At 35.9% G+C, this 20,134-nt stretch overlaps 1 protein-coding gene across 1 annotated transcript in view; it reads right to left on the bottom strand.

Moving 5' to 3' along the window:
* The window catches only part of neto1l (neuropilin (NRP) and tolloid (TLL)-like 1, like), a 41,812-nt gene that overhangs the window by 10,207 nt on the left and 11,471 nt on the right, over window positions 1–20,134 (bottom strand). The window contains exons 5-6 of the mRNA XM_077736370.1: window positions 4,055–4,096; window positions 3,744–3,871 (exon numbers count right to left, since the gene is read on the bottom strand). Of these exons, the coding sequence (XP_077592496.1) occupies window positions 3,744–3,871; window positions 4,055–4,096 (170 nt within the window). The remainder of the gene's footprint in view (window positions 1–3,743; window positions 3,872–4,054; window positions 4,097–20,134) is intronic.

Below are 20,134 nucleotides of genomic sequence, written 5' to 3'. Positions count from 1 at the left end.
CACCCTGTCGTAAAGTGTGAATCTCTGGCAGGCGTGCAAATGATCCCTTTAGCTCTCTCTTTCGCCCTCCCTCATCACTCAACTTTATCATTGAGGACTTTAGGAAGGCCTGAAAACTTATTTTTGGGGGCATTCCCCCTACCTAAAACTAAACTCTGACGTCACTCTCCAAACCAACACATTTAACTTGCACTTCACTTTTTTTAGGGTATTTGTAACTGATTGGACTTTATCATTTTATGCATTTTGTTCTAATGGTCCAGAATTTATATTATACTTCTCTGTAGGCGTCTATGGCCCTGAAAGATCCCCACTGATGTAACACATAATTGGATTTGATGTAATTGTCCTGACCTTTTTTTCTGAGCCAGTAATGCGAGATGGGTCGTTTAAGGTGATCTATTAATTCATTGAAGTTGATGATGATGGACCCAACAAACAATTTAGGTAGGTGTCTATTAGAGTCAAGGCACTATTAGATGTGAGACAGACAACGCTATTACCTCATTAACCTAAAACTGTCCACAGCAACTCAACAACAACAAACAATGAACACAAATAGCAATAGTGGTGTAGTGGTGTAGTGGTGTGTAAAAAATATCTCATAAACTCTATTACACTAACCAACCGAGGTAAAAATAGTGCTTCTAATAATTCATGGGAATCTGTAAAAATGCTATTCAGAACGTGAACTTCATGACACACACGTCCTCCATCAGACTTTCTTGACTGGTTCATCAAGACAAGATTGCCCAATGACATCTACGGTTTCACTTGGCTGCACGCTGAACTTGCCATTATTACGGTTAATGAGTAGTCCCGCTCACCAAGTGTGACAGGAGTGTGGCAATTTAACTGCCCAAAGACGAAAGCTGCAGATGGAGCTGGATAATGGAGCCTACAATATCATCATGGCTTTGGTAAAATGACAAGCTTAGTGGATTTCAAACAAGTAAAATAAAGAAACAAACAAAAAAAAGTAACAATGTCGTTGCATAAAAATGCCCATTAGCTCTATATTGCACTATCAGCAATGCTACTTGGTTATATGTACAAAGACTATGGAGACTCAATATCATGTACCTTTTGCTACATTTATATGTATACCTCTGATAGTGCCAGTAAAACTAACTATTTTTTACACTGGTACAGATTTTCTTCTAAATATCATTCGTTTTACAGCAAGGTTGCATTTATACATAGATTATATGTGTATGTATTGCAAAAAGAAATCATGATACCTAATATATTAAATTGCTATTAGTCCTGAAAGGTAAGAATGGATGATAGAAGACCTTCAGAAATGTTTTATCCTCTTTGGGAAGGATGCAGCATAGATTTTTAAGGATATCACATTAATGTTGTCAGTTGGCTTGTCTTGAATTTGTAATATTATGGCTCCAAGAGTTAGAGGATGCTGGTTTCTCAGCAGCATAGTAAGACCAAAATAGTTATATTGTATAACTGAATGAAAACAAGATGTTTTTAATTGACAGTGATTGTATTAATGTGCTTAACAGCTTAAAATATTGTGTTAATAGGACTATATTTGTTTGACTTTGTTGTGAGACCAGTGACAAATGTGAATGTCAGTGCAAATGTTTCTCTTTGGATGTGCCCTGAGACTGACTGATGACCTTTTAAGGATTTAGTCAACTTTTGTCTTTTGGAGTCAGTTGTGATATGCTGCAACACATCCAACATTTCCTAATGACTAAAGAGGGAAGAAACCCCCCCAACAGATTTCCTTCTGTTTTTGTATATACTGTTGTTGGTTCAAAAAAGATAAAGCTATTATTTTTCTAATTTGAGCATGCCAATGGACAAAGGGGACGAACCACGGATGAGGAAAAATTAAGTTCTGATTGCATCAAAAATCCAAATGATGGCAATGGATCAAATAGATACAATTTGTAACGCGAGACAATGGTCCCAGCAGGAAAATAGGCTGCCTGCTTATTGATTCCGTTGCAGCTAGTAATGAAGTAGAATCCATCACTTAATGGTGTAAGAATATATTCACTTTTTTTGCTAAAAAGACCTAGAGAAGGTGAGCACAAGATGTTCATTGTGATTTCAATTTCGATCTATATTTCTGATCCAATGACGTGCATGTAAATATTATGAAGCATCAGAAAGTGAAGAGCAAAATGAAGTGACATTGACAGCTCAAACCGATTGGAGGGAAAGAGAAGAACACATATCTAGAGGACAAATTCTGCAATATTTCTTTCTATACTGCTCACAAACACAACAACTAATCTTGAGCTCTTGCCCATGAACTGTCAACTAATGGGAATTACACAGTATGCATTCATAAAAGATGACAAAAGCAACCAAATTCAATCTAGTAGAAACACAATTATGCCTTCAGGGTTAAAATATAACAAGAGTGTTAACTCACCTTCACTTTTTAACGTGTAAGTAAATGCCACAAATACTTGCATTTAACCAGTCCTGTGGGGTACATTTAATTTACTTTAAGACACTACTGGGTAGCAAGCTTTTAATAGTAGTTGATTTCATTTGACAATTACGGATTGCAAGTTTTTGGAGGGAGACTACAATAAATCCCTGTCTTTAATTCCCTTTGTCTTTCTTTGGAAAAAAAAGGCTTCATTAAATTTTATACATTTTACTCATCCCTTCTATTCTCTCGTTTACACTGGGAGTCCCCTTGCTCTTTCTGGAGTTCTTCGATGCAGTTAATTACAGCCTCTGGTATAGGATGTCATTATATCCTGTTGCTGTTCCTTCTGGCTTGCACACTGTGGTAGTTTATCAGTACAATATTAGTAACTGGGGAAAATATAACTAATGCCCAAAGTGACACTTTTGTTGCGATTCACCTAAGCCTTAGGCTGCATAGGTAGAGCATCCCTAGTATGAGTTACAATGGAATCAGCACTTACAATTTTTGATCTCATCGTTTGTTCTTCCCGACCACAAAAATAGAGAAAGTGCTCCTACATGTGCCCCTTCAACTGAATTGTCTGACCATCAATGATGCAAAGCCACACAGCAGCAATGAATATCCACTTTGGGATACTGCTGAGGACTGCAGACAGCCCTCATGTAATATCAAGATTTCCTGATGCAACCCCCTGACCCTCATCTTAGTACCTATGGTGGTAGGGTGAATGGAAATGAATAAAAATGAAAATTTTACACTCATGACAGAAATATTTTTTCCTGACGAATCGCATATATATATTTTATATGTATGTATATATTGTGTATATATATATATATATATATATATATATATATATATATATATATATATATATATATATATATATATATATATATATATATATATATATATATATATATATATATATATATATATATATATATATATATATATATATATATATATATATATATATATATATATATATATATATATATATATATATATATATATTTTATATGTATGTATATATTGTGTGTGTATATATATATATATATATATATATATATATATATATATATATATATATATATATATATATATATATATATATATATATATATATATATATATATATATATATATATATATATATATATATATAAATAAACACACGGTTATTTCTATTTTAGCACTCAGTTACATTGATATGAAGGTGTTGGTTTAAAATAAGTAATTCATGTTCTCATTGTAGATTACAGCCAACGCTTTTAAAATAACAATTGGTACAACTATCTCGTGCCTAACGGAGTGATGGCCAACTTACCTTAGAGCGTGGCGGTGCTCGGATGTACCATTTGCAATCGACAGCTTCGTTGGCTCCAGCCTTTCCGTCTCTGGTGATCTGATGAGACTCAACGATGCCTTCCGGACCAACCATGTCGTATTGGCATGCTGAAGCACACCAGTGACATACAGAAAATACACTTTGGTCAACTTAAATAAATAGTACAATAGTTGGCTGCGGTAAATACTGTACGAACATGAAAATGAGTATTCATCATAAAAGAGTATGGTACTGAATGAATGTGTGAGCAAAGATAAGTTAAAAGGCAGTGAGAGAGAGCAAATACCTACAGGGTAGGGGTGGTGGTACTCCCATGTCTGCAAAGTCTGGATCTGAGGGAAAAAAAATGTGATTCAACTGGAATGCAAGATCACAAAACAAGATCTTAGGAAACACAACACAGTTGATGGAATAGTGGCTAAGTGACTGAAACATATAACACGGGCGTACGTTAAAATACCATCTGGTTAGTTTTTTTTTTACTGTTGTTCCCATAAGAAAAGGAAGATAACAATACAATCAAATTGATAAATGATTCATTTATATTTGAGATGTTGAGTTTTGAATATTATTGAGATAATCACAGAAGGGTTTGAGAGAAGAATGAACCTTTCAAATAAATAAATGGCCCTATAAACTACACAAAGTTGGTCAACTCTGTGCAACACACAGTTAAATAGGTAAATATCGGCTAGCCATCTGTCAGGATTGGTAAACCTATCATCATCTATTCCCCGCCTCTGGCTCGGAGTCTGCTGGGACAGGCTCCAGCACCCCCATGACCCTAATGAGGATAAAGCGGTTCAGAAAATGAATGAATGAATACTATTATTCTGACCCTCTGTATACCTGTTAGCTAAAGAGGCAGTCAATTCTTCCTCTGTTATCAAAAACCTCTTTCAATCTTATAAAAGTAATACATTTTGACCTAAGAAAGGGTTAAGTTTATACAATAATGTGTTACCCTGCATAATTAAATATTGTTCCTCATTACAGTTTTAGAGCTTTTTATACTACATCTGTAGTTAATAGAAGAAATAAAGCTTGGTGAAGTTCTAGAAGTATTAGAAAAAAATGTAAAGGGCATTTTCAGAAGATACATTTAATACACGATGAAGTTTCAAAAAACTGGGTGCGTGCCAAACCCATACATTTTATCAGCCTCAGGAGATAAAAGAAGTATTTGGTAAAGTTGTGAAAGTCACCTTCACAAAAAAGGTTTGAGGCAACATTATTTTTATAACGTGGCGGTAAATTATAACCAGAGCCTTGGGCACCCTGAACCTTCGGACAATAAGTCTTAAAGTCTCACTTATTTTGGATTTTCATACACTAATTAAATGATAGAAGTTTTGTCAAGGGGTGGGGGGTATATTGTCAAGAAAAGAGCATGTACCATTGGGAACATTTTTAGGTTTGGTTTGTACCCTGAACATGTCTTGCTTTTGTTCAAAGCAGTCTTCAGTAGTTTTTGGATCAAAACAAAAGAATATAATAGTTACTGGCTGTTGCACTTCTTTCTAAATGCTCAATTCACTCAGTTCACTGCTCGTTTGGACGGAGAAAAAACATTGAGCCTTGCGTTTGTGTTGTAACAATTTCCAACACAACATGTACTGACCATTTCCCGATAAAACAATCACATTTCTTGGAAAAATAACAACAAAAATACAGGCAGGAACAGCAATTCAACTAAGTGGAAGAGGAAGCAATATGAGAAGAGGCCATCCCCTTTCTTTACAAAGGATATAAAGCTGAGGTTCAACGATGTCCAATCTATCAAATTCAGTAAAGTATTTGGGTTGTATATAAAAGTAGTTCATGAGGCAAAAAAACTGGGTACTCTTGCACCAGTTTACATCTTAGGGTTCTTTTTAATTAAACTGATCCGATATTATCCAATAAAAAATAACATTTTACAGTAGTATTCTGGCAACATTATTAAATTCTCTATTGGAAAAAAACAGAACAAAGTCACAGTATGCCAGTCCAGTGACAGAGCATGCTTGCTATTAGGTCTGAGATCTGATGAATACACACACACACATGCTCACACAAGGCATTACTAAATGTCGTTATTCCAGACATGTGACACTACAACCCCCAACTGTGCTCACTGTGGAAGAAATCATTGATTGCACGGCAGGAGCAACGTTCTTAAATGGCTGTGTCTGTGGATGCTCACCTTTTTCTCCCTGAGAAATGAGTCACAACGTTGGCTTATATGAAGTCTTATATATGTTTTTTTTTTTTGCTGGAGAGTTCAAGTTTGTAAGTATAAAAAGCAAGACATTTTCACACTGTGAAGTTCGTCAGTTGAAATCTGAAATTCTTAGTTTGACTTTATCTGTGCCTAACCATCTTCCTACCTGCCAGGCAGATTAAAAAAAAATGTACACAACCACGGTAATACGAAAGATAACCTTTTAAAACATGTCCTACAAATGTCTTCCTAATTTAACAACATAGCATGTTGGGCTGATGGGTTAGCAGTTCTGCTTCATATGGGTTCTTTAGCCTTGGGATTGACTGCCTGAATGCTGATCCTATTACAAGTATGCGTGTATAAATTGAAACATGCTCAATCAGATCATCTACTTATACTTATTAAAGTGACCAGCAAGGGAATTCAAATACATAATGAGTCTCTTTTGTTTTGTTTTTTTACAGAAACCTATAGCCTCCAACAAGATATGTTGCCATGTGCAGTAGGAATGAAGATGCGCATGAAAAATGATAAAGGCAAAGCGGCAGACAGTTAATGAAACAGTGGCCTTCAGGTCATATGTGCTGCTTGCGCCAGAGATTTATGATTGGTTGCTGGCTTCATTTAACCCTTTTGTCATCACAAGGCCAAGCCAACTCAGAGGAATACATACACGTGAAGCACACTTTATTTCTCACATAGCAACAGAGGGGTCCCTTAAGAGGCTACTGTGCTTATAAATGTCTCTTGGACGACCTATGAACTTTTTAGACTAGACGTGCTGAATTTTAATCAGGAAGCCTCAATTTTATCATCAATCACACCCTCTGTCTGTACTTCCACCTTGATCTATTGATTCGATGAAATGTATAGAATAATGGTTTACATAAAACTTGAGCAGCGTGTGCTTTCTGGTATGTGCATCATGTGTGACTAAAGATGAAGCCATTATTTGTGGGGCAGAATCTGAAAATAATAACAGCATTTTTTGGACTATCAATCTAATCAATCGAAAAACATTCCACTAGCAAAAAGAATACACAATTAAGAGGAAAACATGCCTTATACTGTAGTACAAATACATATTTTTGAGACTAGGAACAAACAAAAATTATAGTCAATAAATTGGAAAACAACAGGCTAAATAGGTGATCGTCAAAGTAGTGTTAAATTATTCAGTTAAATACAGTCTAAACAATACACCATACTTCACCAAACTCTTGACAAGACTCTAAATCACAAGAAAATCAATTACAGTCTCCATCTTTAGAATAACTAACTGTGCTCGTCTGCTACTATCATGAATTTCAAAAGAGAAGTAGTAGTTTCACACAAAAGTGCCTAGTGGTTCGATTTACAGGAGACGAAAAGCGATGGCTTTGAAGCAGTGAATACTGGATCGGATCTGACCTTGTGACCAAATCGGATACTGCAATAAAAAAAAATAATAATTCTGGTGCCGGTTCTGAGTATCAGATCGGGACAACACTACTTTGAACAAATGAGTGCAACTTTTTCAAAACGCTCTCTCTGAAAAAACAATGCTTTTTTTCCAGTGTGAGTGTGTTGGTATTAGTGATATTGGATATGTTTCATTCTACGAGTGTAGCATTTACCCCATACTCAGCCTTAATTTAAGAGTACAAAAAATCATTCAAAATATGCATCTAAAGGAATAATACAACTAATAATAATATAATATAATATAATTTCCTTCCAATCCATTGTATGCACTGGTGCCAGGACTGTGTACACGTTTGTATATACATATAATACTCCCTCTACTTGTGTCCAATTCTGAGCACATCCAAACATTGCCACACCCTCTGGTCTCTTCATAAAGCCCTGCTAAAAGTAATCTTCTAAAGATTACAGCATTTACCTCTAGGAAAAGTGAATATGCTGTTTTACAAGCTAGGAACAGATTGCCATCTAAGCATTGTTCATACATACACATATACGCAGTTGCAAAGGCACATTTGCAGAAAAAAATATGGCAAAAATCAGGACTATTGGAACATGTCATGCAAACCATCAGTTGAATATAATAACTTACCAGAAGCTCAAAATCTTTGTGCATTTGAAGTGCCAGACATTTATATCATCAGGCACCGATCATGCAGCTTTGCAACGTGTTCCTATTTTCAAGTAAGCTGGCAGTATGTTCAGTAGAGACGTAGTAAAACAGGCAACACTGCAGGTTTTATTAATGAAGCACTCCGACTGGCAATTGAACAGTGTCAATGCTCTAAATTTGAATGAATGAAAATAAAATATATGAAAAAAAAACATTGAATGAGTCTCTGGGTTTCTCTCATTCACACCTAACTTAATTTCCCAGTGTCCCTGTTTCCTTTCCGAGGCTCTCCACCCTGACATTTGAATAAGCATTTGATTAAGAATGTGTGTTTAAGTGGTTGATTGAGCTAATAACGCGCTGTCATTAATCATGGAAGGTAGAACTGCGAGTGAAATTTAGCACGGGTAAACGAGACATTGAGGGGGCGGAAAAAAAAAGAGAAGAAAACTTAAATATGGATTCAGAGCTGCCGTGGACTGATTGGATACAACCCCATGCATACTGTGGCCAGTGATTACCATTGACTAACTATTAATCATGTACTGAAGCATGAGAAAACGTAAAAAAATACAGATGGTGATATTAATTAAATTGATTTTAGTATTCAACAGGGGGAGTTTAGGCGATTGTTTTTCACACTTGCATGGACAGAAAGCTTGACCTTGCCCTGTATTGAATGGATCATAACACTAACGCACCCTTGAGCCTTAAATGGACCAGCGGAGGTTGTAAGTCGTCAGAGATACTGTATGAGCTTGGAGGGTGGAGTGTCACAGAATGTGATCGCTGCCCTTGTGTGTGAACTTATGCCTCAGATGATGCATTATTGATCCCTAACACAGGGTGCTATGAAGGTGATACACATTTGTTGAGTTGGGCAGTCAGGGCATCGGGTTTTTCCTCCGCAGAAAAGCATATTAATATAGTTATTCCCTAACTTTCAAGATTAGCAAACACAGTATGCACTCCTCACACAAGCTAGTTTTTACCACTTCATCAAACACAAGCTGCTCTTTTTGATCACTTGCATATCATTCATTCATCTTTCATACTGCACATCCTCATAAGGGTAGTTTCTGGAACCTATCCCAGCTGACTTTGGGCAGAAGGCAGACTAGACCATCAACTAGTTGCCATTCAAAAGTATTTGAGTGGCTGCTTCCTCATCCTCCCTAAAATCTGTCGCAGAAATAAAAATGAATTGCACAACATGCAGCAGTATCCATTTGGTCAAAACAGTGACATTGTGTCACGCTACAGGCGCATTGATGGTCGCCAGGCTGATGTGAATACCGCTTTGAGAGATCTAGGATTGACTATGGCTGCAACATGACATGGGCTCATCCTAAGTCAATTGTATCAAAAAAGATAAACACACATTGATACTCACATTTACACTTATACCAATAAGGGTAAAAATGATAACAGACGAACTATCTGAGTGCACTTCATGAAAAGATGGGCCAAAAGAACACCTTCCAATTGTCCTTCATATTGAGGAAAGGGACACAAAAATGGTTGTGCTTGCATACAAAACTATGGAATGTGTTTGGGGAGGTTTGGTCAGGAATTCAATATGTTTGATTGGTTAATTTACTAGGTATACAAAGCAGCTGAACCTCTTATTGATTTCACGACTCGGTTTTTGTTTTTGCTCTTCTGATTTGAAGCCTTTGGCTACGGTCAAATCAAGCAGGGTTATTTAATTATTGTTTAGATTTTCATATCATTGGTTTTGATCTTGCTGCATATCTAAATATGTGCTGATTACCAAACTGCAATCTTCAAATGGCAAATTTGGCTAATTTTCTTGTAGTGTAGTAATTTTTATGATTTAAAAAGGACACAACGAAGAATAGCCTCTACCCTAATGTCACGCTGAATTTACTGTGACAAATTAGAATATTGTAGTGTTTGTGGATGAATTTGTGGATGTCAACATGTGTGTGTTTGTCTTTTGGTGCATTGACCAAATCCTTAAATGTATCCAAAAAGTTATCCAATCCAATCCAATGCCATAGCTTTTTCAAAGCTTCTGGGGAAAAAAAAAAAAAACGACAAGGACAGGAGGCAGACCCTCGGCCTACACATTGGAAGCATTGGTACATTGCATCAGATCTTACCTTCAAAAAAGACAAATGGGAGGATTTTTAGTAGAGGAGGGAAAATGTGTCTTGCTGACCAAACTCCTGAAGGAGCACTTAGTGAGTCCTCTGCATCACAGGTGCTTCTGTCTAAGTGACAGACATATTCCATCCAGCTTCCATTTGGGCAACCATGCAATTAATCAACACAACATCACCCCTGAGCCAGTGATTACGGCACACAGGTGCGTCGTAGCGTAACCGACAGAGACGAAGTCACATAAAAGAACATTTCCGCAAAGAATGTCTGAGACTCTTGATTGCTTTCTCAAGATTGTGTTTCAACACACTATCATCAAGAAGAGAGGGGGGACTGGCTGTGTTTTTCAATTTTCAAGGACCACGGGGCAGTGCAGAGGCTCAAACATGCCAGTGTCACTATCGATTCAACCAAAGTTTCATTTGAAAGGAGACAACAAGACCATCCACCAGTCACATTAAAAATAGGAACTTTGTATACATTCTTACCAGCATGTTAGCTGCTGACAAGAAACAAGGTGGTGCTGAAGCCAATCTCTCTGCCAACTGAACCCACTCAAGGATGAGGAGAGCATGCAACCTCCAAACAGAAAGACAAAACCTGAGATTGAACCGTTAATTTCAGAACTTCTACTCTATTAAAAATATTTGTTATTTTCAAGTTGAATTTTAAACATTATAAAATGCAATATTTTCAAACTTAAAACTGGCATTTGTGTTGCTATATATTACTGTCTTCCACATTTTCTGGAGTATTTTTTTTATGTAAGAGTCATCAATAAAATGTTTTCTACTTGAATTTGCTTATTTTTTTCATTCATTCATCCTCTGAAACCCTCTCAAGGGTTGCAGGGGGTGCTGGAGCCTATCCCAGCTAAGTATAGGCACCAGGCAGAATACTAGAGGAAATTAATCTGTGCTACAGAAATGATTGTGTGAAACGCATAAATGTGATATTTGTCAGTTAATACTAGAAACAGCATGCAATGGACATTACATTTTTTTTAATCAAAATTGTTTTTTAGCATAAAGTTTGACCATGCAGTCTCTTTTGAATGATAAAACAGCACTATTTGAAGGCTGAATTGATTTTTCAAAGTTGTTATCCTCCTAATCTTGGCCAAATATTCCAGCTAATTATTTTTGATGTTTGTGAAATGAAAGTGTCACTGGAAGATTAGTTTATCGTTTATGTTGTGTCAAGAAGTACAAGATGAGCACATCAACTCTAAATTGAAATTGAGTCAGATTGGCAATTTTGTTTAAATAGTTCATTGTTGAACGTGTTTAACCCATATACTATAGTGATGCACTACCATTAAAAACAAAACAAAGAAAACTTTACCCAACTAAAAATTCATATAAAATACAGCATGTTCCCTTAAAGACCTGTTCTCAGCATCCCATATTTGATTCTAAAGTTTGAGCAGCTCTATTGCTATTAGACACATCATTTCACAGTTTTCATCATACCTGCACTGATTTCTCACCCAACTGAAACACCAGCAGCTAAAAATCAATAGCGTGCTATGAAGATATCAGCTTTCATTTGAAAGCCAGTGTGCAACAACATGCACTCTCACAAAATACACTACAGCTTCATTAAAAAAAAAAAAAACCTACGTAGAAAATGCAGACTAAATTTAGAATCTTTTTCAATAGGTCGTCACACTCACTAAAAAACATTTGACTACATTAAACACACAATTAACCATTGCCATTCAAAAATGTAATAAAAAATATTTACACTTGGATTTGTATACCCATGTTTCTTATATTGAGGAAATTAGTATTCTTATGATGAATTCAGGTCCTTCAACATACTACAGCAGATAGCAATGTTCTTTGAAAAAATTCTAACTGGTAAAGAGTATAAGTGTAAGCAGCTATGTTGGCTTGGGGACAACTACAATCATTCTTTCAATCAATTGATTCAAGTCACAGGCAATTAATTGTAATGACCTAATTGTTGAAGACAAATGAATATAGGCTTATGTTGTCTGCACTGACCTTTCCAGACCATATTGAAATTATTGTGTTGTCGATAACATGTAGAAAATGTGAAATGTGACTTGATGTGCACAGACTAGATTTGCACACATTCATCCATTTGCTGATGTTTCCTTTCTTTATTATAATACTCCCATAAATAGTGTGTTAGTTCATAATACTCCAAGTACTATCAGCCACTAAACTAAATCCATAATCAGTTTCAAGCAATGGCCTCACTATGAGAGAGTGTCCTTGAGTGCTAATCTATGTGTAACCTGTTCTTGGAATGGCAATGAAAAATAAATATGGCACAGCCAGGAGTTGATGCTAGTGGGAGTCAGAGAAAGACTATTTTAGAATGTATTCATATCCTGTTTTTTTATTTAACATTTATTTTATCTAATCTTTATTGGAAAACTGCAATACAAGGCTATGTCTGACCCCTGTAAGGCAAAGAGGGTCACTTTTTTTCATTATTATTATTATTAAAGCAGAGATTTTAATCTTTTTTACGTAGAAATGCAATATTTGTTCCAGAGTGATAAGCAATGACAGAAAATAAGAATGCAAAACAAACAAACAAAACACATGCAGACAGACACACAAAAACAACAACTGACACTTTTGGTTGAATAAAGAAAATCAAGACTTTATCCATCCATCAATTTGTCCATATATTTTTTTAGAGCAGTGTGTCCAATCTATTGCACAAAGGTTATTGTTCCAAGATGGACATCATTTTACGAATATGGTGTCTTAAAAATATAATCAGTAGATTGCCATCAAGTGTGGTTTGATTCTGCAGAAACCTTATTGGTTAAACTGTCTGTGCTTAGAAGAAAATCCTGCACCCTAAAGACATCCCAGTTCTAGAGTACAGATCCGCATGGAAGGTTTAGGCAAAATGTATCATATTCCTTGGATTGAGTCCTAGCCAATGAGAGTGCACGCATAAACATATCATTCAACACCCATTGGGCAATTGAAGTATTTAATTAAGCTAATGTAATTGTTTTTGGATTGTGAAAGAAAGCCAGAATATTTTTGGGGAAAAAAAACACACAAGCAGGGGGGGGGGGAATAAAGATGAAATTCAAACCTAGTACAAGTTGTATGTGAGTGAGACATGCTGACAATGTAGCTCACCATACACAATCAGAATTTCATTTGAAATTAAAAAAAAAAAAAAATCTATGTCAAAATAGCATAGCCCACAATACTTTGAAAACCTTCAATATAGATGATACTGTAATACAAACATACAAAGTAGATGCTTTTGTCCTTAAATACACTAAATACACCATCAACAACATTGATTCTTTATAATCCAGATGATTACAGCAAAGATTTGCTCCCCAAATCCCCTCAAAACAATACAAAAATAGTCTTACCTACCAAATCTACTGTATAATCCTATTTAATATTTGTTGTTGTACCACTAAGTTGAAATAGGAGTTCACTTTAGGGACGGGAAGACATATTTCACATCCTCTAGCAATATTTTCCTTGCCAGGTGCTAAGACAGTGATCTTCTTTTACATATCTACCACTAGCAGTGGTTCAGTTATTTTGTTTGCGTTGACCAGTGTTAAACAGAGTAATTTTTCATCATGTGGGCAAGGATGAGACACTGTCAAAATGTCATATGTGTACTGTGAACTTTTCAATGCTTCATTTTGAAAAAGAAAAGCTTCTATAAGACCACAATTGAACTCACTAAAATGTGCTGACAAAAAATAAATTGACACACAAGTAACATAGTGGGTCAAATTATGGTATTTAGATGTTCTCACCGTCTAATTTCGCATCTTTGAAGCGAAACAAGTCTTTTTTACGTGTGTTGACTTAAAATGAACAGAACACGTGAGAGTAAAAGTGTTGAAATGTTCTCATCTAACATCAATTGAAAGGCTTTTGCCTTTGCAGCTTTAAGCATGGATCAGACCTACTTGGCAAGGAGACATTTGCTTGCCACTAACACAAAACGGATGCTCGCCAAAAGCTCGCCTTTGGAATTTCTCCGCAGGGATGCTACTACATACTTTATTTTACTCAACAAGTATGTCAGAGTTGAGCTCTGATTAATAAAAAAAACTGCAAGATATGAACCCCCACCCCCAACGGACTTCAACGCTTGCTACAATCTTGAGCCTATGGTTCTTCGTGATCTTTTCACAGTGTGCCTTATTTTACAGGTTTAATATAGCCTTTACTGTGAAAAGATTTGAAAGAAATATAATATAATATATTTGACAGCATGCAGAGCCAAATGACAAGATTAATGCTGGTTAAGCTCTCAGCTAGCACGTTATGTAACAGGTCACATCAGTTACTAGAAAACGAGAACAACGTCTCGTCCCAAAAATATCAATAAAACTCCACTACTTCTTGACATCGGCATAAGACGTACTTTGGAATCTGTTCTAGGAATGGCACATAATATAATTATATTCTGTACATTCTTCTTTGTTCTAAGATAAGGGTTTAATTGTGGCATTAGGCCATCACATTATTTGAATTTGACTATATCCACATATTTTGTATTATAATGCTGTATGTCAAACACCTTTACCACCTCTTGAACATCACTTTCTACTTCTAAGTCTAAGGATAATAGTAGGTTTAATATTGTTCCGATAAATAACGTATTTAGATTAAAAAGTCGATTGGAGAGGGGAAACCCGATACAGGGGTGCACAAAAATATTGGCTGCTTAGTTAAAATGATTTATAAAGCCCTAATATGCACCGCAAAAAGTGAGACATGTGGCAGTAAATGGAAGATCACAATTAAAATGAATAAAAAATAACCAAAATGGCCCAGTCCATGGTCAGCATCACTAATTACTATTAACATTAAATATAATTAGCCTTGTAACTATTTAGAACAATTATGATTGATTAACAACGCCATAAATAATAATGCATTGAATTTTCTATTTTGTGCTTTTCATGGCATTCTAAGAGGTTTTACATTGCATTAGTCATTCGCTGAAGAATTGGTGGCAATAAGATACTATTGCAGCCACTGATGCTCCGGGGCTGACTGATAGATGTGAGGCAACCAATTAGCCAAATGGCCCTCCTCGCCACCACTGACCCTCTTGCTCTAGTTTCACACAGGCAAGGTGGGTGAATTGTCTTGGCCAAAGACACGACCACTCAACCAGCTGTGCCACCGGCGCCTCACAGAAACACTTCTGCGGAGAATACATCAGACGTCCCTTGATTTAAAATAATCTGTGAACACTCCTTGTTCCTCAATTCACATTTATGAGACTCGAAACCCTCCTTAATATGGTGACCTGAGAACAACTTCAGAGTTGACTTCAATGTTTTGAGGGATAAATGTTGCAATTAAGAGGCTGGCATATGAATCCTCTAATCGTTAAAGTTTGTTATGTATTGGACATCATTATACGGATTAGTATGAGATGCCGAGTTCATGTCACGATGAATAGTGATAATCATATGATAATACAAATACCCATTTAGACTTAGTGTCCTAACGCTGGAAGGTTGGTACAGCAATCAAACTGAGGTGGGGTGAACCTAATGCTAATGATCCTTTCCTGTGATACTGAGAGAATGTAAAATGTAATCCACGTAATGGACTTTAATGTTTATGTTCATGTTTATGTATATATATGTATGTGTGTATATATATATGTATGTGTGTATATATATGTATGTGTGTATATATATGTATGTGTGTATATATATGTATGTGTGTATATATATATATATATATATATATATATATATATATATATATATATATATATATATATATATATATATATATATATATATATATATATATATATATATATATATATATATATATATATATATATATATATATACACATACACATATATACACACATATATGTATATATTCATTCATCTCTGTTCATCAGACGGGATAACTGACAGCAAAATCCCTTAACATTGCCTTGGGTGAACTAGCAGAGAATTGGTTGGAAAAGAAAACAGCAAAACATTCAGAACTTTGTGCTAAAGCATTTACACACATTACGATTTGAACCAAGCTAAAATGGAGTGATGTCTATCTTGGCGGCAGGTGACTCATTGAAAGGTACCGTCTGAGCACAATGCACATCAGCCTCATCAAAATAGAAATGAAAAATTCCTTGAGATGTGGTTTCTTTAACACTTTGGTCCATTCAGCAATCTCAACTATCTAAATTGAAAAGGGTATTTATACCAACTTAGGGATCGTCCCTTAATTAAAGCAGCCATGCATCAGTTGGGTTACATAACATGTCTTTTCGAAAAAGGAGGGAGATAAGCACATCTTTTAAAGAGAATTTTAATTTTCTCAAATTGGCTTTTGGGGTCTCCACAATGGTGTGAATGTGCCTCGACTACAGTGCTGTAAGAGCTTTAATCAGATGTCAGAAGGGTTATTAGAAGAAAAAAAATAGGTCGATTCAGTTTGAGGTAATAAAACCCTTTAAACTGGTCAGTGTTTGATATTGAAATGGAATAAAGAATAAAATAGAAAAGGGGCGAAAATGTGTGAAGCAGAAATAACTATATGAAGTATAAATTAGAACTCAATCGACTTTTTCATTCTTAATTACTCTTTTATCACCTCTGCTATTAGTTCACACTACTACTTGTGTTGTCTCCTGATCGAAACACAAAACACTGAATGAAGCCAAACCCAAACAGTTTTGCCTATTAAAAACTAAACACAGATTATATACACTACAAGTATATTTAAATAATCACCATAATTTAAATCAATGAAGAGCAGTGACAGGTACACCACTTAAAATCCACTAATGATAACAATAACACCAGACACAGAATACCACAAAATGTTGCAAGTTTTTTTTTCTTTTTTTCTGGAAACAAATAAAAATGTTTTAGGCAATTCCAACATTTTACGGCAGACCAAAAGCACACATGCTTGACAAATAGTGTGTCAAGAGAAACAGCTTGGAGCCTAAAACCTCTGTAAATTAATATTTAAGCTGGACTTAGGCTGCCTTTTCTTCACACGCTCCATTCTATTTCTCTCTGCACAATATTTTACAAAGCCCTGCTGTCTCTTCAAAAGCAAAGCAAGATAGAAATCAAGGAATTTGACGTATTTCCACTTCACGTTCGACGTTGAAACTAAGCTGCAGAAGAACAAGGTTTTTAAGGCTTGTCCTCTGTTCGGTCTTTATTTCAATGAATGATTACTCTCTACAATTCATTTCTGTCACTCAGGGGACTTAACAATGGCATTCACAATGCTTGCTTGACTGAGTTCTTTAGGGAGAATAACCAATCTTTAGAAGGATTATGCACATTTGCCTGATTTAAATGCCATAGAAAACACCTGGGGGCAACCCGGTGGGTGATCGTTTAGCACATTGGCATTACAGTTCTGGGGTTCTGGGTTCAAATCCAGATTAGTTATTCTGTGTGCAGTTTGTATGTTCTCCACAGACCTGCAAGGGTTTTCTCTGGGTACTCTGGTTTCCTAGCACATTCCAAAAAAAACATGGTGGTAGGCTGCTTGGACACTCTAAATTGACTAGAAATGAGTGTGAGTGTGAATGTTAATCCGTCTCCTCGCGACATTTTACTTGCAAAGGCTTTTCCGTTCTAATTGTTCAATAATACCCCGGATAAAAAATGGTAAATGTTTAGCAATTTTGCAGGAAATATGTGCACAACACAAAAATCTGAAACAAGATAATAAAATTATTTTTAAGCAACAATACAAAACGTATAAGTATTGATCCATCTAAAATTGCTTTAGAAAACGTTATGATTTTCATAAAATGCACAATGCATATGTCGTCAACATAGTCAATGAATAGTTAGGAACACCTTAACCACAGCATGTCTCTTTTCACTCCCACCACAACTCTCTTGCATCCCATGAAGATAAGCAAAGAATGAAACTGCATTAAGTACTCTAAGAAAACCTTAAGAAACATGTTAGAACTTTCTAATCAACAAGGGTTGAAGGCAGACAAATCAGGGACTCACTGCCGGAGCGGATCCGCCATGCTCCCATTACAAGATGAAAAAGTGCCTGGATAGGGGGTTTTTGGTAGGCCATTCAGGCTCATACTCCACAGTGGCTGCTCATGAATAGTGCAATTTATTGTTTACCTTAGGCACCAGAATAATGCACTGAAATGTTTGTTTTTATTCAGTACGGTTACCATTGGTTGCTTAGGAACCCGTTCCAATTAGATCATGGGTTTCAGTACCCAATCCTACTCTCTACCAAAATAACGAGACATGTTTCAGTTGTGCCATGAATTCAGTTGATGCATTCTAAGGTCTTGTGTCGAGTGTAGTAGCAGTTTTGTTTCATTTTGTTTAAGTTTTATGCAATATGATGAACACGAGAATGTCAGGGATAGAGTCGAGACAGGACTCAGATGCTGAGTACTTACAAAACAAAAATGTTTTCATTTCCAAGCCCTCGTTCTCTGGGGAGAATCAAGCGTAATCCAATAAAGAAATAAATAATAAATGTTCCAAGGTGGAAAAACATCACCAAACAAAATCTTACTCCTTCTGGGAAGACAAACAAATTGACTAAATTCAAAGTAGCAAACAAGGTAGGTATCGTATCATAAAACAGATCGGTTCCATCAGTATACAAAGTCTGTGGCGTTTTGTAGCGTCAGCGGACAAAGACACTGCGGCACAACACAAGGGACACGTTGACAATTTATACACAGGGTAATCGAACAGAGGTGAAAACAATAGTTAATCAGGGATGACATGAGGTAGGGCTAGTACTCTGAAATGAGAACAGTTATAATTTCCAAATAAAAAAGGAACTGGAGCAGCAATAACCTCAATGCGGTGAGACAGAGTAATCATCCTTGAGTACCATCCTTCTGCAGGATTTCATCATATACTTGAATAAAAACCTCAAAACTAGGGCTGAACAATATTGGGGAAAAAATACTTTTTTTTCAGGGTTTATATACATTGTGATACATAAAGTGATATAGAAAATTGCAGATTTTTTTTACCAGATTACCTGAATAGCTCTACTTGGGAATATGTTGGTTTACTCACCATAACTACATTGTATTCAAATAAATCTGTTTAATTCAAGCTACTGGGTTTTATCTGTAAAAGATGAAGATTGCTGTATACATACAAGGGTTTCAGGGGGATTTTATGGAGCAAAAGAAAAGTTTAGGTGTTCAAGTAAAAAAACATAAGAAGGAAAAAACAATAAAACAATCAGAAGTCCCATGATAGGACTATTCTACATGCACATATTACTATGACAATGTCCAAAAGATATATTGTGAAGGTTTATTCAATATATATATATTAAATGATAACTTTACCATGTATGCATTTGAAAAGCAAGCAGAGGGAGATAAATGGGCTTTTTAGGAATGTGTCTTTCATGCAAGGTGGTTTTAAACGGATCACAATGTTACAGTCTGTTAGTCTGCAGAGAACTGCTACTCTGTGTTGTCATGGTCAGAAAAGCCTATTAGAAAAGCCAGAAGCTAATCAGCCAATTGGTGTTCCAATACAGATGGTGGCAAGAAAAGCTCATGTCAGCTCAATGAATATTCAAATCAAAGCCTTGAGGGGAACCATGGGGCAGCCACATCCTTTTATCACCTATCAACATAGAAATGCTCATATTCCACTAGTCATGTATTTCTTACATTCTACTTTCTTATGCTGAGCAGATAATTCCCCTGTAGCATGTGCACATTGTGGCTTTGTTTTTTTTTTTTGTTTTTTTGTTCTTTTCCTGCAGCTCTGCTCCTAGATGTACATTTTCCAGTGTGAGGGAATAATAAGAGGCAGCAGCAATCTGTGTGTGGCCACGTGCATTGTATAGTGCCACTGTGATTAATCGTGCTTGCCAAATGGAAAATGAAAAGCCAGCAAGGCTGTGTTGCTCGGCCGCGCTGTCGGTGTGGGAAAAAAAAGAAAAAAAAAACAAGT

The sequence above is a fragment of the Stigmatopora nigra genome, chromosome 16, assembly GCF_051989575.1.
Source record: "Stigmatopora nigra isolate UIUO_SnigA chromosome 16, RoL_Snig_1.1, whole genome shotgun sequence".
Taxonomy (NCBI): domain Eukaryota; kingdom Metazoa; phylum Chordata; class Actinopteri; order Syngnathiformes; family Syngnathidae; genus Stigmatopora; species Stigmatopora nigra.
The sequence above is the reverse complement of the archived record's forward strand: the minus strand, read 5'-3'. Positions and strand labels throughout refer to the sequence as shown.